This window comes from Coloeus monedula (genome assembly GCF_965178545.1).
Source record: "Coloeus monedula genome assembly, chromosome: 5".
NCBI lineage: Eukaryota > Metazoa > Chordata > Aves > Passeriformes > Corvidae > Coloeus > Coloeus monedula.
This window is the reverse complement of record NC_138785.1, coordinates 3,441,107-3,468,700: the sequence shown is the minus strand read 5'-3', so window position 1 is coordinate 3,468,700 and position 27,594 is coordinate 3,441,107. Positions and strand designations below refer to the sequence as shown.

Below are 27,594 nucleotides of genomic sequence, written 5' to 3'. Positions count from 1 at the left end.
TCCAATGGGCTTAATTTTAATTTTTACTTTTACTTGACATATCATTATGCCAGCCAAGATGGCTAAGTATGAAAACAGTAAGTTGGAACGTGTAATTCCACACAGCCATTAGATTGTCAAGGAAATAGCTGTAGACAGGATCCCCACCTTATTTATTTTAAAGCATATGTGACTGCATTTTAAAATTTCAACACATTGTTGAAAGGAGGCACAAATACCAAGTACATCTTTGTACATCACTTTATAGTATTCACCGTGAAATGGTTGCTCCAGCTCTGCATATATTTCTGAAAGCAAGCTAGGAACTACTGGGATCTGTATTTTTTAAAATGGTACCAGTATGGGCAAACTAAGGCTTGTATATATAATGCACAATATCTACTCACTAACATGAGATGATTCAATGGAATTCAATGGTTTCAATGGAATTATTAACCTATATAGCCAATAGAACATGGATTGTAAACACTCAGCAATATACTCCCCTGCTTAACAGCTAAACTTCTCAAACAATAGAAATTGCAAGTAAAACGAAAGATAATTTAAAATTAGTCCTCATGCTTTCAATACAAACCCAGTCTCTTTGAGTCAAATAAGTATAAACTGGTTTTTTAGCTTTCCCTTCAGTAAGTATGAGAGTACATGTTCCTTTGAAAAAATAATGATATTGTTATCCAAAACTATTACTAAGAATAAGAGAATGAAGTCTTTAGAATTTCTTTCGCAGAAAACAAAAATATTTAAGACAGGTAGGATTTAATTTGGGTGATATCGACGAAAGATCATTGCATATATGTAGCTCAGCACTAAAGTAATTCCTGCTTCCCTCTGAAACTCTGTCAAAAAGTCTTCTTTACAGACTGTGTGTGTGTTGCTGCTGAAGGTTGTGCAGCAAGCAGTAGAAATGCCTCATTCCACTGCTGCTAATGGGAAGGTGGGACTTGGATTAGGTGGAATGTAAGCCCCCCCTACATATTTCCTTTCCACGGGACTCCTGGTTTGATATATGCATGTTGCAGTATCCACACTGCAACAGTGGAAGATGAAAACACAAACCAACCCTGCCTGCCTCACTTTCTGTGGTTTGGGATTTTCACTGCACTTACACTTTACAGCAATGAAATGCAAAATTCTCAAATAGGTATTATTAAGAAATGTTTTCAGAAATTGATCTCTGAGCAAAGAGAAGACATATGCTACCATTCCAGACATAAATCATTGGAGGGAACTACCTGGATTGTTTGTGAGAGAAGGACTTATTTAAACCAGTACATTTATAAAGCATTGTTTACCCCAAGGAACCTTCTACACATGAATGTCAGAGGAAACTGTAGAAGGTCATATATCTCAGCTCTGTGAACCAGTTGTCTTCAGTGACAGGGGATGTTTTGTGTAAATAAGGCTTAATCCTGCTCTGTGGCACGCTTACCTAATGCTGACAAATTTGCAAGGGCCACCTTCTATATGAAAAAGAGTCCAAAATGTATGTTTTATGATGAAGAAAACATCAATTTTTTTTTCACATTTTGTCTCCCTTAAAGGACTGACTCACTTACCAAATCCCACATATACTCAGGGTAGTCAGGTTTGGAATTGAAGTTCCATTTCTAAGCAAAGCTCCATTAAGCTTGTTTGTTAACAAATGCAATTTTCTATTCCATTTCTTCAAAATATCTTCTTTGTCATATTCTTGCCTCTTTAAATATGCTTATTTATAGGCTGGCTACACAGACTCCCCTTTCACCTAGTTAACAGACTGCAACATATGGGATGCTGCCTTCACCTCCCATTGCGAGCATCAGGAAATCGAGCAGCACCTCTGCTGTATTTACACAGGCAGGCTGGGGCTCTCCTGCTCTCACACTCCAGTCTTGCGCCCCACTCTGCCACATGGCACTGCACACTTGGGATCTGTTGAACTCTCCTGTGAGAGGAACATAAGGAGTCCTTGGAGGTTGCTCATGGAAGCAGTATCAAACCAGGCTCAAACCCCATGGCCCTGGGAGCATGAACAGGCCCGTATGTTGTACCAGTTGCATGTTCCTGGGTGTTGCTGAAGTAGCAGCACTCCATGGACACATCCTGTCTCCTGTGCTCCAGTCTTACACCTGGTACTCCTGTAACCTGCTTTACACATGCGACAGAAACTGGTCCCCAGTTTTGCATGATCCAGTTTACCTTTCAGTTTTAACTGCAGTTACTTCATCGTGTCTGTGGAACCCAGTGTTGAGCACATATGCACTTACGTCTTGAACTCCTCCAGGAAATCAAGTTTCTTATGGCCTTGTTCCAGGAAAACAGGTTTCTTATTCCCTTATAATACGAACTCGGCTCCTTGTACAAGAAAGTACTTAACACTTTAGAAAAGCTTTTCCTGTGATCTCATTACTGTGCACACTGTGTTATGTGTTAATGGAAACTTCATCAATTACCGGCTGTTCAGCTACATCCTGTGTAATGCAGGGTCACCCTATAGAGCTTATATGGAATTACGAACAAAAGGCCTATTCTCTCCCACATAAGCACAAACCCAAATTAATTTTGAGTCAGACTTGGCAGCATTTCAAATTTCTGCTGCCCATGTAGTTAAAAAGAATGACACTGATGAATAAAATTATTTTGTAAGAGCGCTGACTTACATCCTAAAAATGTTGACTCATTTCGGCACCCATTCCATGGCTCATTTTGCACATGGAAGTCTCCTTTGTGTGAAGCCTTGCTTCCTCTCCTAGTTCTGACTTCAGCCTGGTGTTTGATCTCACCCTAAGTGCCACTAAGTCACGTGTATAAGTTTTTCCATTTATTCCAGCACTTGATCTATTTGCCCCAGCGTAGCTGATTATATGAAGAAAAAGTAGTACACTATTAGCTAGATAGTATGAAAATAATTTCATTGTTGTGCCTGGTTGTTTGACTACATTTTCTCTGCTTTGTACTTCTTTCTTGGTGGAATTTCTCACATATCTCATTGCCTGAAGTCAGCCCTTGCTCTGAGCTGTCCCATCTGTGCTGCTGCTTGACACTAACTTGAGGGAATGCAGGAGACAATACCTTGCATAGGGCTATCAGGGGCAGTAAGACAGGACTGAGTCAGGCCTTCACTTGTCACCAGTATTTTAACTGAATTCCACTGACAGCTGGAAGTGCTCAGCTTTTCTAAAATCTCTGCTGACAGCACACTGCATGAGCGACTCAAAAATAAAGGTAAGCAGCTTTACTGAACACAGGAAGAGGCTAATCAGTGAATTTTCCTATTGATTCAAATGGCAGCAGAATTAGACTGATTCTCCAGCTGAATTTTAAATGCTGGGTATTAAATATTTTTGCAATGCAGGACTACTATTTTTGCATGGTTAACCCACACATCAGATATTTTCACCTATTCACATGAATCACTCATTGAAAATTAGTCCTCTAATAACCTGTACCCTCACACGATGCAAAATCAGAACCAGCCACAGGGAAGAACTATCAAGTGCTTTTAGAAAGCTATTAGGATGAAGGAAGCTCTTGAGTAAGTTTCCTTTCAAGCCTTGCATATTATGAATAACCCACACTGCTCTGTATTATGTGAATATTTACAATTTCCATTTCTTAGATAACCTAAGGAATCTATGCACGGAAATACGGGGGAGCAGGGGGTGTTGGAGTGGTCAGATCCATTCATAACTATGAATTATTCATTATTCTTTGTTTTATCAACAGTTTGGTGTTGGGACTGTAAAATATCAGTAGAGAAAAAAACAGTCAACCCTGAGGAATTGTACAGAAATGAAAACCTATTCTGGCAGATGATTTCCTATGACTGCTTTCATGGAAGTTGCCAGTGCACAGCACAGATCTCCCAGCTTTGGTCATGAGTGTTGATGTATGGGACTGCTGTCAAAACCTCTGTTCACGAGAGGTACAAGCTGAATACTAAGTATTGAAGCTGTTTTGCAAAAGGAGGAATGGGCTTCACCTGGAGCCAGTTCACTCACTGTAATATCATCTTAATGGACTATTCTACCAACCAATCTCAAAAGACCAAAACAAGCCTTTGCTTTCCTATAAAAACACAGGCCTTGTTAAACACAGATTACTGACTTTAAGTCCCTCTGTGCTGCTGCAGGAGTATAATTAGCACAGTTTCCAAAGGTTTATTTTCCAGCATTTTTTGCCTTTTTTTCCCTGAAAAGCTGGATGCTGTAATTTCAGAATCCAAGTTATATGCAATGCCCAGACTGATTTTGAGGTTTCTTATTTTCCTACGAAAACATAATTTTTCTTTCTTTTGCATTTGCAATTCAATTTGTGAATGAGTTTTCAACAGTTTTGTACAGCAGAGAAAACACTTTTTAAGGCAAACAAATGCACTAAGAGCATTTCATATTTGGCATCTTTCTAAAGCTGTATCAGAGTAACAAGCTTCTGTTCTTGTTTCTAAATATGTGAAGGTAAAGTCTACCCTTAAAGCATAGTGCAGTTTCTTACTGTTATTTAAAGTGTGAGAATCCATCTTAAGTCCAAAAGAATCAAGGTTCTCAAAAACACAGTCTATAAACATAACTCTTGCTTTGTCTTTGCTCTTTCCAATAACTTTTGAGTGATTGTGACTACATGTGACAGAGGCAGAAGTCACAGAGATAATGAGCTTCCTACAAGTGTGATAAAAGCAGTCAAGCAGATCAGAGCAATTCTCGACATGGCACCTGTAAGTGCCAGAGCCGAAGGACAAACTGTGCATGTGCTCACACTGTTCAAACACCAGAGAAACCATATGGGGGAGACACTCGGAAATGCTCAAGCCAAGACAGAAGCTGCAAGCAAAGTGCAAAGCATACAGCCTGCAAAAAACCCTCTGTCAGCTCCAGGACTCCTTAGAACAGTGCCCCTCCTTTTTACAGTGAGTTTACTATCAATGTCTTGAATGGACACCAGACCGAGTCCCTACTTTGTAAATTGTAACAAAAGCATTATTTCCTGTAGCATTAACAGACCTCCTATCATGGGGAAAGCTCATTTATAGTTACTAAAACAAATGAAGGCTCGTTCTCATGATAAAAATCAAAATGTTCAAGAGTGAATCTGTACATGTGGATCCTTCCATTAAACCTGAACCCTGTCTTGGAAGTGAATCATTATAACATTGCTTTTTTTTCTTCTTGGTGCTTCTTTTGGAATTCTAGTTACTTCCAAACCTTTTTCCCTGTTTAGCCTCTCCTCTTTTCCCCCACATGCTGCTGACTACCGTTTTGCAAGCTCAAGCACAAATGCCTCTACCCTAGATAGGTAAAGAAAGTTCACTGCAGAGCCCACACACCTTGGGGAGTCGAATGCAATCAGAATACATGAATAAGTGCCAGGCTCAGAGCTTTGCCTGAAGCGCTTTGCAAGACTCATCACACTCATTTATTCTCTTCCCCCTGTGCTGATCAGCAGAACCCTTTCTCTTCCAGGCTACAGAGGGTTGGAAAAAGAGCTTAGGTCAGGGAAAATGAAATATTTCTGGTACTTGATGTTTATTAGGCAATGAAGGAAACCTTAACCAGCTAGGCTGAGCATGCTTTTAACTGGTCCTTCCAAAGGATAAAAGCAACCAACTTGTCATGACAGAAACAGAATTTCAGACAATTTAAAAATGGCCATAATGAGTTGCTTTCAGGCTAATGCCTTGCATATATTCAAATACTTTGAAAATAAATTAAACTCTTACCAGTCCTGATATTTTTTGTAAAGAATGCATATACATATCCGCAGAAGAAATCTCAGCAAGAAAGAACAATCTGTGAGTTTCTGTCCACAAAGAAGTGCAACAGACACTGTGATAGCATAGTTACCACGTTGCTGTAGAAACCCCAGCAGAGTATGCTTTAACTCTGTGAGAGATTAAAATACTAACTGTAGTGCTGCAATAAAGAATTAACCACAGATGAGCAGAACTAAGATGAATACAGGCAATCCCCAATACTATGGGACCTGCTTTCCGTAGCATTGGAGCTCTTTTGTTCTTATAAACAAAAGTTTAAACTGGCAAAGTTGCATTTTGCACCTTTTCAACAGTTTGGAGGCTGCTAAAGGAAGGGCTCTGTTCACTGGATATATGTGGGATTCTGCATGGAAAAAAGAAAGCACCCTTTTTTTTTAGACTTTTGTCTCAACAAAAAGTAGTGGAAATACTGATGTGCTCACTCACAAACCAGATTAAAACTCTGCAGACAAAAAAAATTGGAGAGGCCAAAGGAATTTTTGAAGAGGTGAATCTACAGACTCATATTACAGACAAATTGCCAAATACACAGTATGTGTTCCATGAGGCAGAATTTGACGTCAAGAATGAACGGCATAGATTAAAACCAGCGGTAAAGTAAAATATAGTAACTACCCCAAATTAACAACCACACAGTATTAGACAAAGAAGCAGCAACAACTGACAGCCGTCTCGGTGGGACAAGGAAATCAGAGATGATCAGGTCATGCAGACCTCTGCAGCGCTTGGAAATAAGCAGATTACTATTCAGAGCACATGGGGCTGGGATAATGCTAAACCCTCGAAGACATCACAGCGTTTGGTTCCAGCCCCTTTGTTCCCCGCTGACACGCCTGGGGATCTCACCATCCCTGTGCCGCCCCAGCCGGCCCTGTGGGCCCGTTATGTCCCTCTCGCCCCGAAGCTACGCTCCCCAGGCTAGGCTCTGCCCGAGCTCCTTCTGCTCTTCGTGAGGGCGTAGGAGGTCGGGGGAGCCACAAGTACGGGGCGAGGGCAGAGAAGGTGGCTCCAGGGGAGCCCCAATGCGAGAGACAAGTGAGGTGGGGTGAACCTGCGGAGCTCGGCAGGACCACTGCAGGACCGTTCTGCCCGCAGAACCCGGGGGGCGGCCGGGGAGGGCGAGGGATGGCATCGGCGTGGCAGCCCTGGTGCTGGCGGGGGAGCCCCGGGGTCGGGCTCGGGGGCGCATCCCCCTGTAAGCCCCGCGCCGAGGCTGCCCGAGGGGCCGTGGCCGTGGCCGGGCGGTCGCTCCGCTCCGCTCCCCGCTGCGCTGGGCAGGCTGCGGCAGGTAGGGAGTCGGCAGCGCCGGTGCTGCGCCTCTCCGCGCCGCCCGCCCTGCCCCCGCGGGCCGGGCAGCCGGGGGCGGGCGGCAGGGGTGTGCGGCGAGGGGGATTAGCGGGACGCCGCGGCTCCGCCTTCCCCCCTCGCACCCCGGGCGCGATGAGAGGGGGAGATGGACCCGAGCCGGCGGGACTGGCACCATGACATTCGCCGGCTTCGTGGTGGCGCTGGTGATAGGGGCGATCCCCGGAGCCCGCGGGCCGGCGCAGGTCTTCGCCAGCCTCCCGGCCTCCCGCCCCCCGCAGCCCCCCGCCGGCTGCCCCGCCGGGGGCTTCCCCGCGGCCCAGCGCCCCTGGGCACCCGTGGCGCCCGCTCTGCCGCGGCGGGGGGCGGCGGGCCGGGCGCCGCGGGGCCGCCGCAGCTCCTGCGCCCTGCCCGGCGGCGGCGAGGGGCGGCCCGGCTGCGCCCCCGGGGTCGGCCGGGGCCCGGCGGAGCGCGGCCGCGCTGACTGCGAGCGAGGTAAGCGGGGAGGGGGCGAGCCCGGGGCGCGGGGTGGCGGCGGAGCGGGAGAGTGCGCGGGGCTGCGGGGCGCGGGGGGAGACAGACACTGAGACAGCCTTGGCCGGGCGGCGCCGTTCTCCCATCCCATACCCGGTTCCCGGTCGCTGGAGGGAACGGGGAACGAGGGGACGGACACTGTCTGCCAAAGTGACCGCCAGTGCTGTTCGGAGAGTTAAACTCGTGCATCAGTGGATGCAGCGGAAAGACGAAGGTCCCGCCTGGGTTTATTCCGCCGCTCTTCTAATACTGGGTAGGTGAACCGCGTTTCAAAGCTGTGCTGTAAGCGTTCAGTAGGCTCAGTTTGCCAAGGCTGGCTGGCATTCCTTTTTTGTAACCGGGTTCACTTCTCCGGGAAGCACTTGGTCTACAAAACTGAACTGGCAGAAGGAGAAATAGAAGGATGCCTTGCTCCAAAGACGAACTGTTTACACAGTATGTCTTTCTTTTACCCCCCACATCTTAGGATAATGGGGTTCACAGGTTAGTGCTGGTGCTCAACAACATCCGTGAGCTGAGCCAAGAGACCTGTGCTCCCCTCACACACTCCCAGCTGAACTTCCACTGACTTCAGTGGAAGTTTTCAGTTTGTAAGGACTGAACAGCAATTTCAGCATTCAGCCCTTGATCAGCTTTACATTTCATCAGTGTTGGCATCAAATTTATTGATGTACAGTCTGGTTTTGAATGACTTCACATTTTTTCCTGCATTGCTCTGGTATTATCTCCTACCTAAGATTTCTGTCCTATCTATGGCTGTACTAAACATGATCAACTGTAATTGTTGAAATGAAAATTAAAATTCCCCGCTTTATTGTCCTTCCTTTTACATCTTTTGTAATAGCACAAGGCCAGCAATGAAGTTGATCATTAATATTATTATTTTGTCTGTCATGAAAGCTGACTTTGGGTTGTGAGCGGTTTCTTTTATTAATTTACTTTCAGATGACTGAAAAGGATTGTTATCCTTCTCTTCCAACAGTAGCCATAGAAGGTGTGTGAAAAAAAGAAAGCTAATTTGAACAACATGATAATTATACATATTGGTATAAAATACCACATGAAGAGGGATATGGAAGCACCAAGGTCTATATTGATCATTTACACATTTTAAAACAATGCAGCTTCCAAAGCTGTGTTCCAAGTCCAATGTAGTCCTTCAAGAAGACAGAATGACGTTATGAACTACAGATGTTTCCCTGGAAAGAATACCAGGCAGCTGATGGCATGGAGGAGAAAAAAGATAACTAGACACATGAAGAAAAACCCAGAAGACTTCATGCCCTTTAACTGGTCTCACTTTTAGAAAGGGTGCCACAGTTGCTTCTCTAATTTAGCCCAACATATTAATAGGTTTTTTTAGAATTCTTCAGTCTGGTTCCCAAAATACTTTGTGAGGATTTGGTCTAATACAGTAGTGAAGAACACAGCAGTTTATCGCTAAGAACCCAATCTTGCACTTAGTAAAGTAAGTTTCAGAATCCTGTGTAAGATCAGCATAAAGGGGATTTAAGCAAAAACCCACCAAAATACTGCATGATTTGGGTTTAGCTTTGTTTCTTCAGTCTTTTCAGAATGCTGCTTTGTTCCCCCAGAAAAGGGAAATCCAGGTTGGCCCCTGCTAAGAGAGAGGACACAGCTACTGAACAATAGCCAATACTTTCTAACAGATCATGTGTTCCTGTTGGACTCGGTGGTAAACTCCAGTGGCATCACCAGGGCCAATGTCTGTCCAGAAGCCTCCATGGGGGCAATAGGAAGCAATTAGAGAGGTAGTGAGATGGCTTAAGGAACATGGACACAAATCAAACCATTTGCTCAGGAATAAACATTATTATAACATTCCCCCTGAAGTATGTTCCTTTCTTACAAGAAGCAAAGAGATGCCAGTGAGGCAATGTGATGATGTGGCTAAAGTGAGAGAGGGACAGACTACTCAGAGAGAAACTCACTGCACCTCTTGCTTTAGTAGCTGGGCTAAGGAAGCCTGTACTCAGTATTAGGCACCTGCCATAACTAAATACAATACCATATTCAAAGGCTTACTTGTGAATCTCTGGGGTTTTCTAGCTTAAAGATTAAGACTTATCTTCAAAGTTAATAGGCTAAACGTTGTGCATGTGTATATATTACACTGCTTTATATTTAAACAGTAACAATGAAAAAATGTTTAAAAAGTGCTTTTGCAATTACACTGTATGGTACCAGTCTAAAATCAGCTTCATAGTTTAAAACAATAGGTTTTGGTGTTTCATTTCCTTCCTTCTAAAAATATCTGGGTAACATTACTTATTCATGCCTTGAAAGCAAGTAAACCAAATACAAATATATATAAATTATCGTGATTAACCAAGGACATCACAGAGGCCAAGAAGTGAATATGAGAGTACCCTCTACACAGAGCCAGTGTAAGTCCACCAGAATTTAATATTTTAGTTACTGCTAGTAACAACTTACCTGTCGTGTACTCAGGCTCCAAGAACAAGGCCTAGCTCAGTACCTGGAAGCCACACGATGTTTGTGTGGCACATAGTTACAGTTTTCTGCACATGTTGTTCATGCTATGTTGTTACACATCTAATTTAAAGCACTTTGAGTCAAGTGGGTTAATTATTTTCTATTACAAAGAGGAAACAGAGAAAACAGGGTAAGTGGCTTTGTCAGAGGTCAGTGGTAGAACTGGAAATAAAAGTCAGAAAGGACGGACTTTAGAACCTTTCCAGTAAAATTGCTTTTATCACAAGGTGATTCCACTAATGTCAATCAAATAAAGCTTCACTACACTTTTGTGAGAGAAGAATCAAGCCTCAGGCTCATAGTCTAAACACTAGATTATTCTCCCTTCCTGTTATACTATAGTCCAAGCAGTTGATGGAATGACTTTCAGGATTTTGGTTTTTTTAATAGCTTATGATTAGAACTTAAACATGAATGTCCATATTTTCCTTCTAAGAAGCAGCTCCTCTGGAACCATTCTTACCAGAGCTGCACAGTGTGAGACCCCTCATTTTCTCCAGCTCTGCCCACATAAGACAACTGCAGTCCTTCAGAGCCCATTACATTGATCAGTTTCAGTTTAGTTTCTCAGAGCCTTAAACCATTGATTGCTGACATGATGGATCTCAGTGCTGCAGAGGAACCAACGCAGCACATCACACACTCAGTGTATACAATATTTATGAAAGTTCTAATATAAGGATCCCTGAGTATGCAATACTGCTACTGATTCTCAAGATAGTTCTTAAAAAGTAGTTCTGATGGAGGTACCCTTTTTTCAAGGTTAAAATGCCAGGGGAAAATAATTACAACTTTAGACTAAGAGCAGTGCTCAGGACAGTGATAGACAACAGCATTCATTGATCACAGTGAGCACCATACATAATATTGCTGAAGTCAACAGGATTCATTTCTTCAATTTTAGCCAGGCCTGATCCGGGAAAGGAAGGGAAGTTTCCATTGATTTGAACCAATGTTAGGTTTTACCTGTGCTACAGGTAGCTTTTTACAAGAACCTCATATAAACCAGTGAATTAGTTCCATTCTGAAACTGGGATAGGCTCTTTTATATGTATTACGGATCATCCCCATGTATTCTGAAATACTGCAAGTTACAGTGTGGTCCCCTGGGATATACAGCATGTGTCAATGGGAGACCCTCACACTTGATGTCAGCTTGGACTTACCTAATTGACTGCAAGGCAACAGAGATGAATTATCACTGCAGGGCCTTTCTGTAGCACTATCCCACATTGGAACACCGTGGAAATTAAGGCAGAAATAAAAATATTTGTTGTTTTTACATATTCCCGAAATTGAAATTACTTATTTTGCTTTGCTTTAAATCTGCCATTTCAGAGCACACAGCACCAGGGTGAAAGGCACAGGCAATTTCTACTTCTGATTCCTCTTTTCCCAGCCTACATTTACAGCCAAATTGCAGATCTTTGGGCACAGGTGTTTACCAAGAAACTATGGCACACCTTTAGCCAACACCATAAACCCCACTGCTGCAGCACTTACACGTACAGCAGAAGTGGAAGTGATTCCCACTCTATTTGCAATTCAGCCACACAATAACAATGCTTATTCCCAGTGAAATGTAAAAAATAAAAGAGAGTTTGAAGTTACCCAGCATCTCATACATGAGAAAGAATAGGAAAAGAGGCCAGGCAAAACAGCACAACTCCTTTGAAGCTCTTCTGCTTTTTGGAGTTAATTAAAAGTTGGCTGTGTGGTTTTCGTCTCCTTGTTTTCCTGAGTGTCTCATCTTCAGCCTGAATGGCAGGTGTTCTGGAGCAAGTCTCAGCAGCACCCACTGGATACCCTTACTTCCTTGCATTTGCAAGTATTACTTAATCTCCGTTCAACAGTGATAGAAGATAGGAAAGACTTTGACTTGGGCAGATACCAGGACAACTAAAATTACCAGACTGTATGTAAACAACAGGAACTGACCATCAGTAACCTCAGCTAGAACACAATTACAATAAATGCATACCTACTTTTTGAGTGTTTACAAATGAAGGAATTTCTGTCAAGAGAGCAGATTGTATTTTTTAATATAGGGCTGAATTAAGTCTGTCCTAAGAGCATAGTATGTGTCTAGAGCTGTCTCGTAGGCCTGCTTTGTGTCCCGTGCCCTTGTTTCTAACTATTGTGGGGTCACGTCACCTCTCCTCATCCTCCCTCTTCCTGACCAGTGCTGAGGAGGGCAGAGCCATGGGCAGGATCCTGGTGCTCCTGTTCCATGTTGTTGAGCTTTGTGTTGAGGCAGTGTATGTTCGATAAGCACTTGAGGCAGAGGACTGACACTGTGTTGAGCTGGTGGAGAGCAGAAAGAGTAGATACTACTGCATTAGCCCTACTCCCAACAGGATTCGTTTTCTTCAGCAACTAAAATAGCTGAAAAATTATAGCTTAAAAAGATGAGATGCTACTCCAGAAACCTAGAGCCTCCAGTGCCTACACTTAGTCAGACCTGTTTTCTAAGAGGGAGTGCAGATGCCCTTCTCCAGTTGTTGTGCCCTAGGGGCAGCACAGAGGAAGCCCCTCAGACACGTGTTGGGGTGCTTGAGGTGTTACAACGGAACAGCAGTAGACTTGAGCAGTGAAAATAAGAATTAATCTGTATGCTTACAATCATGGTAAATATTAGGTTTCTTGCTGCCTATGAAGTGAAAAAGCATTTCCTGGTAATTTTACAATGCAAACACTGACTATCTTGCAACTAAAATATTAACGCATAAACAGATAGTTGGTAATATAGCATAAATACACACGATGGCAGATGATGCTGTTATCATGCAATTCCCTAGGATCAGTTTACACAGGAAACACGGAGCTGTGTTTCACTATGATGTAAGGGTTTCATATACTGGAAAGAAAGTCTTGATGTTAAGGTTCTGTTCTATGAGGTAGGTTCTATGCAGCTAATGTATCTCTTGATCTGGTAATATAACTACCAGGTGTCTGAATACCACAACATCTTGAGTAAACAACAGAGAAATAATTTTCTCATTAGTGTCCTTTGATTTGTTTGCTACGTAATTATAACTTGGTCATATGACAGAGGTTGATACATACTTCAAAGTGCATATACCGTATATTTGGTTACGCCTATTAAATGGCAGGTTTAATATTACCTACTTGTAAAAAAAGGCTTTCTTTTTATTTCTTTCTAGATTAATTTACCAGGTGAAAATCCAGAATATTTAAAACTTGTTACAAAATTACCTTTAACAATTCTCTTGTGTGTTTTGCTGTGTGTACATGACATGAAGTTCTTCCACCACTGTCATTGGGAAATCTGTAAATACAGAAAGAGGAGTGAGCTAAATTCTGCCATGGAGACCTTAGAAGAGAATTTTATTCTTCAAGTATTCCCTTATTCAAATATTTGAACAGAAGCATTGTGTAATGTGTACTCAGGAAACACTGTATTGATTTCAATAGGTGTCATGCATCACTGTAAGCAATCATGCACTAAAATAAACTTATTTTTGGAGATGACATCTTCAAACTTGCTTTCTGGTATGTCAGGAATCACTTTGCTATGACTGCAGTTGACGTTTCAAGTGAAAATAATAGTCTATACAAAAGTCTGGTGAAGAGCAGAAATAAACAGAATTCCAGACTCTGTCTGTGACATATACAGAAAAACACAAAGAGAAAAATGGTAAAGACAGATAAATGATGTGCAACATGTCTACAGTATAGTTATATTTGACTCAGTACTAATCCTCTCTTACGAATAATAGCTCACTCTGTAACATGAGTTGAATAAATATTGTTTGTAATTTACTGCACAGTAAGTTACTGCTGAAGAAGTAAATAGGAGGCAAAAAGGAACACACCAAACCAAACATGAGGTTAATTAATTCCTCGAGTTATTTGGCAGTTGTTCAGCCTCGTGGTTTTATAAAATACACTGAACTACACCCAGGACAGAAGCTGAGAAGAAAAAGTGAATCTACTTATTATTATTATTTACACTAAGATGAATACCTATAAAATGAAATGCAGGCACAAACACTGACTGTTTTCATCCCATTGCTAAACCCCCTGCAAACTGGGAGATGGTGTAGCTTCTAAGTAGATCACAGAACAGAGGCAGATGGATTAACTGGGATTTCAGGCAATACGAATTCATACAGCTGGGCTGTCTTTAATAATTTAACAGAAATGTTTCATGTTGAATTACTGCACTGTCTTGATTCTGTTTTCTGTGTAGTTATCCCTATGACCAGCTTCTTCCCACCTTTGCCGGTGGCACTTGGCTACCTTCAACACCAGATGCATAAAACATCGCAAGTAAAATTACTGTAATGCAAAAATGCAAAATCTGCTAATTTTCGTAAATTTCTGTGCTCTGTAGCTCTCAAGAAGCACTTTTCCCCCTCCCCACTTCTTTTAGACAATTCCTTACAGTTTTTAGCTTGCTTTGTCTGAGAATTTGGTACTCTCATGAATTAATAGAACTACATCCAGTGTTTTTCTGTCTGAGAAAAGTATGAACAAATGCATTCTTTGGCTAAAATAAACTGCTGTCGTCTATGACATGCATAATGTAACATGGGTCAGAGCAAAAGCTATGCAATCCATGTGGTTATTTTCTGATTCCCTTAAGGTTAATGGAATTCTGTGAAAGATAAAAGTATAGCATATTTTATATATATATATATACACACACACTATATATATGCATACATATATACATTTTGCTCATTTAGGTAGAGGAAATAGCATTTAAATAATTATGTGTCTATAAATACTTTCTCTTTGTTAGATTTTTAACTAAGTTGTAGCATCAGAAGGATCAGAAATATGATGTAGTTTCAGTACGAGGAGCAAAATGCTTTCCTCATGTAAAAAAAAAGGTTCTCTCAATTTGTATATCATTGTATGAGAATGTTAGGTGTGCCAGAATATTTCTTGGAAACAGCTTACTAATCCATGAAATAGGAAGTCAGGGAAAATGAGGTTCAGAGTCTTTTGTGTGGGATGCATTACCTGAGCAAGAGTATCTTGGAGGCGTAATTGGTTTATTTTTAATTTCTGTTAACTAGGGTCAGTGAGACTCCGGGGAGGCAAGAATGAGTTTGAAGGTACAGTGGAGGTTTATTTGAATGGAATCTGGGGAACAATCTGTGGAAGCCATTGGGACAATAATGATGCGACAGTTGTATGTCGACAGCTTGCACTTGGGTAAGTTTCAGTTTGAGTAAACATCATTCAACTCATTTTAATGATGTTTCAGTATAAAGGACAATCTATTTTGTAAATCCTGAGGGCTTTTTGTGTTTGGTGATTGCTTTTTCTGTTTGAAAGTGTTTGAATGCTGATGTTGTTCTTCCCAGAATACTTTGCTTGCTTCAGCCGCATTACACTTCAAAGAGGAAATCAGTATTTCTGCAGAAAGCTGCATATGGGATCTGGATAGGAGCAGACCATGGCAAATGCTTTGCTTTCAAAGTGAAATGTGTGAACAGGTCAGCAAGCTTAGGCAAACACAAACTGTTCTACTGGACATATGGGAGATGTCCACGAGGACAGAATTACATGGTCTGATCCTGATCGCACATAACTAAGTATCAATTAAGAACAGCTCCAGTGAGGTTATTGAATCTATAACAATCTAAATGTGGCCAGGATTAGACTCTACATGGGCTCCTAATCATAGGAAAATTCCTGATTCTCAGGAGCAAGGGGTTATCCTAGTAATCACCTATTCTAGCATGCCAAATAACACCTGGAACTCATCCTAAGTTTTTGGCAAATGGCAACATTTTAGAGCTATAACCATACTGGACAAGTTGAAAGTCCCTGTACTGTCCTTGTTGATCACCACTTCCCACTGCTGCCAGAGTGGAGTTAATCAACAGCACCCTTTAGCATAATTTGGCTGGCTTTATTGCCTTTCTAAAATTTGTTTCACTCACATACCAAAACAGTGGTTTTGCTTGCTACAAGCGGTAAGGGGCTTTTATAGCAGACTTGCACTGTGACCTTCCTAATGATTATTCCACTTTTTAAGACTGCTAGCCAGAACTAAATCTTGTTTATAATGTTCAATACTAATCTGGACACACCATGCCAATTTATAAAAATATGAGGATTAGATGAGATAAAAGTTCAGCCATCTGGAGGCTGTGATTTTGCTTATGACTTCAGCTGTCTACGTGCAGTGTCTCCTTCCTTCATTTTCAAGTAAGTCCTATCTGCTTTCCATACCCTGAACACTTCAGCTGAACGAGGCTGCTGTTAGCAAAAGTAGTTCAGCGATACGCGTGAATGGTTTGGTCTTTTCAACAGAAATGGCTCAAAGCTGAACCTAGGCCAAAAAAGCCCCAAGCAAACAGTAGCTGAAAGTTTGAATGATATTGAATGTTTGGCAGAAATTTGGATCTCCGTACCACCAGGTGAACTCATGAGGTATTACTGGTGTTTCTCAGGTGCTCCATCTATCTGTTCCTTTGACATCACCATATTTGGGCTTTGTTTTAAATTTGTTGAGCTTTGCAAGGAAGAAAAGATGGCTCTATAAATGTTGCTGTAGATTCAGCATGAGGAGGAAAGGGAGCTGATTATAAAATGTTCTGGGTGGATGGGAATGGCTGAATAGAGAAAAATGGATGGGGGCCTGATCTAGTGGAGTGTGAAGTGGTTTCGCTGTCCCATCATCACAGCCACAATACATGGCATTTATGGGCAAAGCATGGTATGTCTTCATGGAGTGAAGGACAGAGTAAGGGAGAAAGGCCTGGTGGCATTACATCTGCTGGAATTGTAGCTGCAGTGGGCTGGTACTATAGATTCACCTACAAACTGTGGACTCTGTGTTGACTTCTGTAGTTAAGAAATGGGAAAGCAGGAATGTAGCTGGCTCTGCAGCAACACAGTCATTGTACTAAAATACCCCACAACAAAATGGTGAGAACTGGGTCACATCTGTTACTTCTCTTTGTGCAGAAGACAATGCTGAACTGTATGAAAATGTGATGGATTTACACTACTGAAGAAAGCCCTTTCTTTTCTACTCCAAAATTTATTTATGAGAAAATGTTCCCACTTCCCTTCCTCCCACTCTGATGCCCTCTCCTGATTATTCTTACAGGGAAAAAGGTACAGCAAAACACATACCCTTTTCTGGACTAGGCCTTATTCCTGTTTTCTGGAGTGAAGTGCGTTGTCGTGGTGATGAAGAAAATATACTGTTATGTGAAAAAGACACCGGGCAGGATGGGACATGTCCTCAAAAAATGGCAGCTGCTGTCACATGTAGCTCCTCCCTGGGTAAAAAAACCATATGTTTTTCTTAAGTCCTTATTTTATTTAAGTAGAAGTAGCAACAATTATTCATTATTAAATTAGAAAAAATGTTAAGATTTCTTGGAACAGATTATACAGATTGAGTCATTGCATCATTAACTGCTTCAAATTCCTCAAGCAGCACCTAGCTTAACAACTTTTTACCTTTCCATAATCAACAAACAAATTGTTTCTTTCAGGTGTAGGTTGTGAGAAAAAGTATTAAGAATCTCTGGCTGTAAAGTAAGGATTGTTTCCCCACTTTTTTTTTTAATGTTAAAATTATATTATTAGGAAAGCAAGTATTCATATTTTTAAGATATTTTATATTATTTTAATCAACATGTTAACTAAATGAGCAGGCATGCCATCAGATTTAAGATAGTGCTGCCTCAAGGAGGGCTGGGCTGGCAGTGCTGGGGAGCTGGCAATGCCAATCTCTTCAGCTGAAACCAAAACGTGTGGCTGAAGCCAGTTCTGTGCTGCCTTTCTTCTACTTATGTTTCTATCCAAAGAAGGCAGGTGCATTTTTTTCCTAAATATCTATTATTAATGAGCAGTATTTTGACAAATGGCTTTTAAAAGAACATTTTGGTGTAAGAATGAGTAGAGGGGAGGGAGAACCAAAGCAAGAGAGTTTTGCCTAAAGAAACTGAAAACTATAAATGTTTTCACATTTGCAGGTTCTATTGCAACTAGCCTTTAAAAATATTTACACCACCCCCTCCCCCCATATTTCATATCAGTGAAACACTAATATGAAATTGGAAAAATGCCCTCAGTATTGTTTTGGGATTTTTTTATAACCAAGAATTAGATTAAATAGTAGCATTAATTGGTTGGAAAGTTACACAAAAATTACTCAAATTTGAATCACTCAGATGTTAGATATGGTGAAACTTTAAAATAACTTTGTTCACATTAGAGAAATTATGGGGTTTTATATGGCTTTAAACTGTTTCCATTATTATAGATTTATTCAGCAGTGATGCTTTCAAGACAGTTTCTTGGTGCACCAGAAGAGAGATACTGATTTTAAAAGACTAGAAGCCCGAAGGGAACAATACTTGCACAATTCAATTCAAGTGAGATTTCACTGCTCTGACTGGATTTTCTAACGGAATGAGAAAACAGGAAGATGAATTTCTGTTTCTGTGTCTATGATATAATTTTTGCCTCTTACGTCAGATTTTACCCAACTTCGCTCTTATTGGTAGAAATGTAGCTCTGCTGACTGATTTAGTATTTGGCCTTACAGCACTAAGTGTCTGTGAATGCTCTGACACTTAGGTAATTCAAGATCAGTGTGGTCACTTGTATGTGTAAGGTTTTTCAGCTAGTGAGAGAGGAGCATAAGGGAACTCATTTCTAAGTTTACCTTCAGGTTTTCCATCTAACTAGAAAAAATAAAATGCGGTTCTTGAGTGATGTCAGAGAAACCATTAAGCCATCTTGCTCTTTCTTTACTATCAGAATTACATTTTAGGAAGTGAATGATCTGTTCTGTATCCTGTGGTTTGCTCACAGCCCCTGTCTTCACTCCGATCCGTCTGGCTGGTGGGAGCAATGCCCACGAAGGAAGAGTGGAAGTCTACCATGGTGGCCAGTGGGGCACAGTCTGTGATGACCAGTGGGACGATGCAGATGCTGAAGTTGTCTGTCGGCAGCTTGGCCTTGGGTTTGTTTTTCTACGTTTGTTATTCCAGCAGCAAAGCAGGAGTTATCAGGCACACAGCTGAAGCTAGGAGAAGCATAATTGTCAAAAAAATGCTCCTTTAAAATCGTATTGATACTTCAGAGCAGTAACTAAGTTTATTTATAGAGGTTCAGGCACAGTGACATTACTTTCAATTCCCTGGAACCAGTTTTCAGTATCATATGATAGGACCAATTTTGTCTGTTTGTCTGGACAGATAAAGAATGTCTCAGATTAAATATTGACTTTGTAGTGAAAACTCACTACAACTTCTGTAAAGTTTCAATCAAAACCTGTAGGTAAAGAAAAGGAATTTGCTTTGACTGTTCAAATCCTTATGATCCATTTTACTGCAGAGCCTGACAGCCTCCTTGCTTTGGCACAAGAGCTCTGCTTTGTCAGGAAGGATATGTTTTCTGGCATGCCTGTGAGAATCTCTCTAGATTTGTTTAAATCACGAGTCTCTGAAGATTGCCTGTTTGCATTTACTGAGGTAGAGTTCTGTTTGTAACTTTGATAGTTAAGCTTGTCAGTGATTCTGTCTGAACTAAGCATGGTCTGAAATCCAGCAGCAGAACAGGATTTTCTTGCTTCCCTTCACTTTCTTAACAGACGGGGTGATTTTGATATCACACAGAAGATAAGTATTCAGTATTTGTGGAAAGATGCTGCAGAAGTGGGAGACTAAGAGAACTGCTGGATCAGAGAGGATGGAGATGAGGACAATTGGGATGGAAGGCCAGAGGGGTTGAAGAGGGAAGGAACTAGGAGCAAGAAGCAGAGAAGATGCTAGGTTGTATCCCATGCAGGAGAAGGGGATTATGTCCGAGACAGACTGGATGAGAAATAAGCAGGTAAATGCAGAGGAGACTGGAATGGAACTGTTCAATCTTCCTGGGACCATGATAAATTAAAAGAAGTGGTATTGAAGGCAGCAAGTTCTGTGGCATTAGTCCCCAGAGTGTACTTGTTTTGTAACTGAGGCCTTGGGCTGCCCATGCCACCCAAATTTGCTCAGAAGGATGAGAACGGTGGAGTAGTTAAAAAGCTTGTAGATCTCCTGCTGAGCCAACATGGGAACCAACACACTTCTCTGACATCCCATTTTTATTTTTCCCCAGCTTATTTTATGTTGTATTTCTATATTCCTGCACATTTTCAATTGGGAATACCTAATGGAAAGTCTGTCTTCTTGCCAGCTTTTCCTGGTTTTGAATTGGGCTGCTATTGATAGGTTTGGGGAGTTACTAAACTCTGCTTTGCATTTCTGTATTCTAATGACAAGTGTAATGCTCTTAGCCTGCCTCCTTACTGATGACACTAAAACTTTTTATTACTTTTATTTAATCATCACAAACTGCAGTTATGTGATGCTTCTAATTTGATTCATTTTTCTGAGTAAATAAATTGTATTAAGATGGTGCTGAAGCTGCTAAGTCTTTTTGAAATATGTCTGGAGATTTACAGGATTTCTCAAGTAAGCAAGATGTTACAACAAACATGCTAATTAATATGAAGTGAAATCTTACCAACAGTGGCAGTAGACCAGTTCTGAAGTACTGAAAATAACCTACATTTGCATACTGTTAATCCATCTGGAAACATGCCACAAACTGTAAAAGTAAAGCTTCTCAGTAAGTAGCTTCCCACACCCTTTCAACTTTTCTGTAGCATTCCTGTAAAACTCCAGAATATGAATCTGCCATTAATAGGTGGAAAATAATGATAACTTCTTTTATTATTTGTTTTCCTAAATAATTTTTGCTTGACACAAATTCCCCTGGTTATAATGATGGGATGTGTTGTCTCTGCCTTAGTGCAACTCCAGAGACTTGTACTGGAGTATGGTATAAATTGTTTTCAGCATTCAGAGTAGTCCATCATTATCTCTTTGATTTCAGCCAGCTGCTTAATGAATAAGGTTTTTTTCCTTAACATTTTCTATACATTTCTGCCAGCATTTTTATCAGATACACTGGGAAAAGAAGATGCTTTTTTAGTTAATTCAACTAATGCTTTAGATAGGTAAATTATTAGTCAAAAATTTCAATCTTGCCATTTCAAACTAGAGTGAATATATGAACAGATAAACTATTGAGTGGAAAGAAACCAAACCATGGCAACCATTTATATATGAAAGAAATGGTATTTTAAGTAGAATTGGAAAAATTCTGATAGATGGTAAAGGATTAAACACTGCATAATTTCTGTAATTCTAAAACAATGGAGTGTTTTCAATCGATGTAGTTTTTTGTGCTCAAAATCCTTTCTGCTGACAGAGAACATACCCGTACAAGGCTAGCCATTGGTCTGCTTCATGTTCTTTTTCTATTGCCGACTGGCAATATGACATTGTCAAGTCACTTAAGATCTCTTTGCTGTGGTTTTTACATCACTAAATGGGGAGCAATCACTTTTATCTGCTTCATGTGGGTATTTGAGATTTGATTAACGTGCTTTGAGGACAGCAGGAGAAAGTTACTGTAGAACTATATATTGGATTATTTTAACTACATATAGACATTAAGTGAATATTAAAATTAGAATCCTCATACCCAAGCTGTACATTTATAATCTCTCCTAGGAAAGTTACGCTTAAAAGTCAAAAGACACAGAAAAGGAAAATCTTCAGCTCGCTAGCTCCTGACTGGGTGTTCCTCGCATTTCCACAGGGGTGTTGCCAAGGCGTGGAGCCAAGCTTACTTTGGAGAAGGCTCTGGCCCCGTGCTGCTGGATGAAGTGCGGTGCACGGGAAATGAACTCTCGATAGAACAGTGCCCAAAAAGCTCCTGGCGAGAACACAACTGTGGCCACAAAGAAGATGCTGGTGTTTCCTGCACACCTCTCACAGGTACTTCAGTCATCAATCATCACACAGGAAAACGGGACAAAAGCAGAGTTCACCGCTCTGGAAAGAGGACTTTTAAAGTTTGCAGAGGCGCAAAACCCAGACGGGATGCAGTAAATGCAATGCTATTGATTTTGCTTTAGAACAATGATTAGATCTAAGAAATGCTGATCCCTGCTTTTGTTCTCCCTTGTCACCGGCACAGATGGTGCACTGAGGCTCACCAGTGGGAAGGGCAGCCACGAGGGCCGCCTGGAGGTCTATCACACGGGGCAGTGGGGCACAGTCTGTGACGATGGCTGGACGGAGCTGAACACGCAGGTGGCTTGTCGGCAGCTGGGATTTAAGTAAGATTACTTGATATTGGATATCTGACTGTGACTTGACCATGATGACAAAGTTACATGAACCCTACATGGAACCTAATTTAAGAGTCTGTTTTTTTAATATTAGCTGAATGCTTCATAGAAACTACCAAGTTAAAATCCATTAAAGCCTGCTTCCCTCAGTCTCACAGGGGTATTTAGGCCTTCCTTTAGGTAGAAAAACCTTCAACAAATGTGATTTAACAGCCTTTATTCACCGAGTTCCTTCCAATTCTCTTATTTTCTGAGATAAATGCATGTGCTATAGAGAAAAACTGATTTTAATTTTGATTTTGCCTATAAAAGTTCGATTCTTCTAAATCCTTGCTTGTTGTACAGTCATTATTAATGACAGACATTTTCAAGGTCTAAATCCTTCTACACTACCTCAGAAAATCCCACAGCCTGGCCCTGGAACAGTTATGTATTGAAAAGCATATTTTAGAAAAATCCCGTTAGTTTCATGCATTCACTCTTCCCTACTTTTCCTACTGACTGTGGCTACAAAGGTGCACTCTCAGTAGGTGACTGTTGTCTTGCCTTCAAACTGTAACAGCTGACATTCAAAACAGGATTTTGTCTCATTTTCTCCAGACTGTGACATTTAAATGTATATATAATACTAAGAACATACTTAAAGCCTCAGTCACTGAGCCAGCCATATGCTTGGTTGAAAAGCAGCCTCAATCAAAGGTATTACATTCGTACGTTTGTATTAATGGAACAGTAATTCCTTAAAAAAAAAAAACCATGACTGAAGAGGCAGCATATGGTGCTCTCATTGAATTTAATGCTAACTGAGTCAGCTTACTGAGAATACTTGAGAAACCTTTATTTCCTCAGGAATAACCACTTTCCTTTCTAATGCTAAAGCATCACGTGTCCTCTGATCACTGTGGTCCAAAACATACCTCTGTGTTGTGCAGGTATGGGAAAAGCGCAGGTATGGAAAAAGAGAGCTACTTAGAAGGAAGCTCAGGGCCCATCTGGTTGGATGATGTGATCTGCTCCGGGAAGGAGACAAACCTTCTGCAGTGCTCCCGGAGGGAGTGGGGAAAGCATGACTGCAACCATCAGGAGGATGTCAGACTCATCTGCCACCCAGAAAACGACAGCCACAAGCTCTCACTTGGTAAGGAAGCTCTTTGCTAAAGTCACAGTATGAGTATTGCTGTGGATACAGATCCAACCAAAGTACAGGGTACTTAAGGATTCTCAAAATCCTCGTATTTGTCACATGGGTGCAAGGAAAAAACAGGAAGGGAAAAAACCTTACTTTTCTCCCAAAGATCAAAGGAAGTAATCAAGTTTTGTTTAGAGGAATGTAAGCATCCAGAACATTAAAGTTCAACCAGATTTGCAAGGTAACAAAGTCACATTCCAGAGATACTGTTCTCTCAGTCTCCACCAGATTTTAGACCTATTCAGCACTTCCTGATGGGCTACCCAAGTTTACTCAGCGCTTCTCAGCCTCCAAGTTGAGGTGTCAAATGCTGTCATGGTGTCAAATGCTGGAGACATACCTGAGCACTGAGGAATATAAATCAATAGTACATCCTCCTATGGCTTTGCATTCAGACAGTCCAAAACAAGGGATATGGAGAAGATGGGAAGTTCAGAGATAGCAAGAAGGAAGGGTGAGAAGCATGATATTATTTCTGTGTTACTACTGCCTATTGTTTATATTGTGTCTGGGTGAATGGGCCCCACTTGCTGACCGGGACAGAATGATACTACACACACCAATAAAGAGTCAGTTCCAATGTCAAAAGCCTACAAACTTGTTTGAAAATGAAGAGAAAAAAAGACTGATAAGAAATGATGGAAAAATACCAATTACACAGTGAAATTGTAGAACCAAATACAAACAAACAAATTCCAAAAGTTCCTAACTCCACATGCAGATAATTAAACAATAATTCTGGCTATGAGATACGCACAGTAAAAACTACAGGGGAACAATGAGTTACACAGCAATTCTGAAGAAGTTTCATTTTTACAATTTGCTGTACGCAGTGTGTAGTTTGTCAGTATGTAGCCGTTTAGAAAATTGCTGCCAATGCCATTTAGCATACCCAAGAATATTTCAGCTGAATTTGAAATTAGCATTATACGCCTGTTTTCCTGGAAATCACAGACTGAAGGTTTATCCCACAAACTACAACATGGATTTACTGCATCATGCTGATACTTGTTATAACGACATTCAGCCCTTTCCCATGTACTTTTCGAGTCTCTTCCTCTTTATAGGCCTTTTCTATATAGCCCTCTCACCATCCAATGAATGTTTTATGTTGCAGCACATGTATCAAATCCTATTTGGTAGAAAGAATTTTCTGAAACCAAAAATAACAGGAATTCAAACCACAACTTCTGTCTTTACAGATGTAAACCATCTGTGCTGCTTTGCTCAAATTCCTATAAAATATAATCTCTGCTGACGGAGTCTGGTTCAGTTAAATACATCCATATGGTAACATTCTCACATCCCCACTACTGGAATGCTATATTAATTTTGTGCTCATAAATATATATATATATATTCTAAACCACAAGAAGATGAGATAACAATAAAATACTATTAGTATTCCATGCCTCTATCTGGTTAATAGAAGTATAATTCTCACCTAAGTTGTATTCTTCCAGAACACACCAGTTCAACAAGAAAATAAGACAAGTTATCTGGTATTTCCTAGAAGATTTCTGATTGGAAAGTGGACAAAGACTGTTGTTACCATTTACTTCCCAGCATTTGAAAAAGCTTTTTTTTTTCCCTGTAAGGATAAATTCAGTGGAAAAAGATGAGAAATTAGTAGATGATATGACTTAAGGAAACACAGATATTACGGAACACTAAAAAGGAGATAGAATACACTACAATGACAACACTTGTTCAGTAAGATGACAGCGTAGCTAAACAGAAAGCTGGTGAAGTTAATTCATGTAACTGTCCAGACAGTATGAACTCCAACAGAAACAACAGCTTTAAATTACATCAGAAGCAAAGAGACTTGGATTTTGTCTTCAAATATTTCCCTATTCATTTAATGACTTAGGCCAGATTTAACTAGCATTGACCAGATTCCTATTTGGTATACAAAAGTTATTCATACTCTAAACTAAACTGAATTAAAATATCAAATGAAAATATCTTAACATACTGCTTTGTTTAAGAATGCATTTAAGTAATTCTTCATCCTAACATATTTAGAGAAGATTTGGAACAGGTTAGAAGAATGAGGAAGATTCTTCTCCATTATTCTAAAAGACAACTCTCATGAGTATATTAAAGATTATAAAGCATGCCATACAAAAAGATTTAGAAGGTGATTCTCCCTTAAACATTCTGAAGACGCCACAGAGGAATTCATAACTGTTTTAAGGGTATTTGCATTGCTTGCAGGCTATAGAGGAATTTTAGAGTAAGTGAGAATTAAGTATGTACTGTGCCTAATGGACTCAAAATTTAACTACAGGCTAAGTACTGCAGAAACTACAATCAACTAGGTCTGACTAATCCACATAAGTGAGATTTCATATTATGAGCATGTCTGAATAAATAATCAATTTAAATTGCTAGAAAAACAATCAGACATTAGTCTAGAATATCAGGCTGCAGAACAATGTGCATAGTGATCAGGAATAGTTGAGTTCAACACAATGCTGCACTTTTTTTGCTGAGACAATGGTTAGGAGGAGCAGCAGCAACCAGTTTGAGAATGGGTTTATGGACTGAGATGTAGTTAAATTCACCGATAAAGTTTCTGTAAGGAAAACCTGTCCAGCCTGTATGGGTATCGCATCAAAGGTATCTTAAGTGTTTTCTACCTTTTCATGGAGAATTGTGGCCAATTTCTGAGCTATGTCACATATTTGTGTGGAATGAAAGAACCAGCTGAACTCTGAAGAGTAAAGTACAGTAGTATTTAGTGTTTGTCTTGCAATTTGTACAAACTGCTTCCTTTTGCCAGCCAGGAAAAATATGACTACTTTAACCACTGATATTAGGCTTGTTGAACATAAATATCAGTTGTATTGAATATAATGAAAATAACTTAAAGTACCAGTTCTTGCTTCTGTTGCTGTGAGCTGACAGCAGTAATTTATTCCCAGGTCCTCCCATCAGGCTGATGGATGGCGAGAATAAGAAAGAAGGACGTGTGGAGATTTTTATCAATGGCCAGTGGGGCACAATTTGTGATGATGGATGGTCTGATAAGGATGCAGCTGTAGTCTGCCGACAGCTTGGCTACAAGTAAGAAAACTCATTAAGCTGTTTCTCAAGTTGTTTTCTGTATCTAAAAATCTTAAGTTTCTGCAACCAAATACCACAAACATGTCTAATAAGATAATATATGTCTTTTAAAACTTGTCAGTTTGGCATTCTTTTAGAAAAGTGTATTCCTACTATTAGTATGAAAAGTAGTAAGGCTATGTCTTCAAAAGGAATATTCATTAAGTAGCATAACTGGGAATGGGAATGTTAGTACTCAAGTGTGTCACAGTCCGACTGGCAAGTTAATGCTAGGTATTAAATATTTTTCATTAGAAATTAGGCATTGCAAAGTATTAATCTATTAATTAAATACAAAATTTTAGTTGTCATATTTATTTCAAAAACAGAGTGTCCACTGTCACGAGGTGTGGATATGATGACTGCAGATTCAGATGCAGGCACACCAGCTACTGAATTCCTAGTTTAATGGAGTTTTTTCCTTCATTTACTGATCTGCTGAGATTTGATGTAGTTCAAAGATCTGATGAAACTGTTACACAAGGGATTATGGCTCCAGCCTACATGACAATAATTTGAATAAGCTTCATTTATTACAAGAATAGACCTGACAGAACAAACCCACCCTCTAATTAAAACCACTGCAACATATGTGTCACTTTTGAAAGAAATCACTTAATCAGGTTAACATTGCTCACCAGCATTTTTTTTTCTGGATACCCAAGAGCAGCAAAAATATAACAACTATAGGGCAGATATACCAATAGCAGTACTAATAAGACTTGAAAAATATCCAGAACACTAGTGAAATACAACAGGAAATTAGTGAATGTCTTCTTCAAGTGTATCTATACAGAAATTTGAGCTGAAGAAATACAAATCATAGTAACTGTTTGTTGTATCTAACAATGTGAAGTCTGTCCAACCAAATATCATCAGATTATGTCTGAACACACAATATACGCCTTTTAAAAGCTGCCTGGTATTAATTTAGTAAAAGCCTATTTAAAAGTAGTACCAGACTATGGCTTCAAAACTGCAAAACTTGACTTACAA

The 27,594-nt window shown here is 40.4% G+C and overlaps 2 protein-coding genes across 4 annotated transcripts in view; one reads left to right on the top strand and one right to left on the bottom strand.

Moving 5' to 3' along the window:
- Positions 1-27,594, bottom strand: part of METTL14 (methyltransferase 14, N6-adenosine-methyltransferase non-catalytic subunit) — a 65,168-nt gene that overhangs the window by 21,262 nt on the left and 16,312 nt on the right. For all 3 annotated transcript variants that reach the window (XM_082281882.1, XM_082281883.1, XM_082281884.1), the window contains exons 3-4: positions 17,228-17,376; positions 13,322-13,394 (exon numbers count right to left, since the gene is read on the bottom strand). The gene's annotated coding sequence lies outside the window, so the exon portion shown is untranslated. The remainder of the gene's footprint in view (positions 1-13,321; positions 13,395-17,227; positions 17,377-27,594) is intronic.
- Positions 7,216-27,594, top strand: part of PRSS12 (serine protease 12) — a 32,143-nt gene continuing 11,764 nt past the window's right edge. The window contains exons 1-8 of the mRNA XM_082281881.1: positions 7,216-7,549; positions 15,154-15,292; positions 17,202-17,380; positions 18,923-19,073; positions 21,764-21,942; positions 22,145-22,286; positions 23,231-23,436; positions 26,418-26,559. Of these exons, the coding sequence (XP_082138007.1) occupies positions 7,231-7,549; positions 15,154-15,292; positions 17,202-17,380; positions 18,923-19,073; positions 21,764-21,942; positions 22,145-22,286; positions 23,231-23,436; positions 26,418-26,559 (1,457 nt within the window). The 5' untranslated portion in view covers positions 7,216-7,230. The remainder of the gene's footprint in view (positions 7,550-15,153; positions 15,293-17,201; positions 17,381-18,922; positions 19,074-21,763; positions 21,943-22,144; positions 22,287-23,230; positions 23,437-26,417; positions 26,560-27,594) is intronic.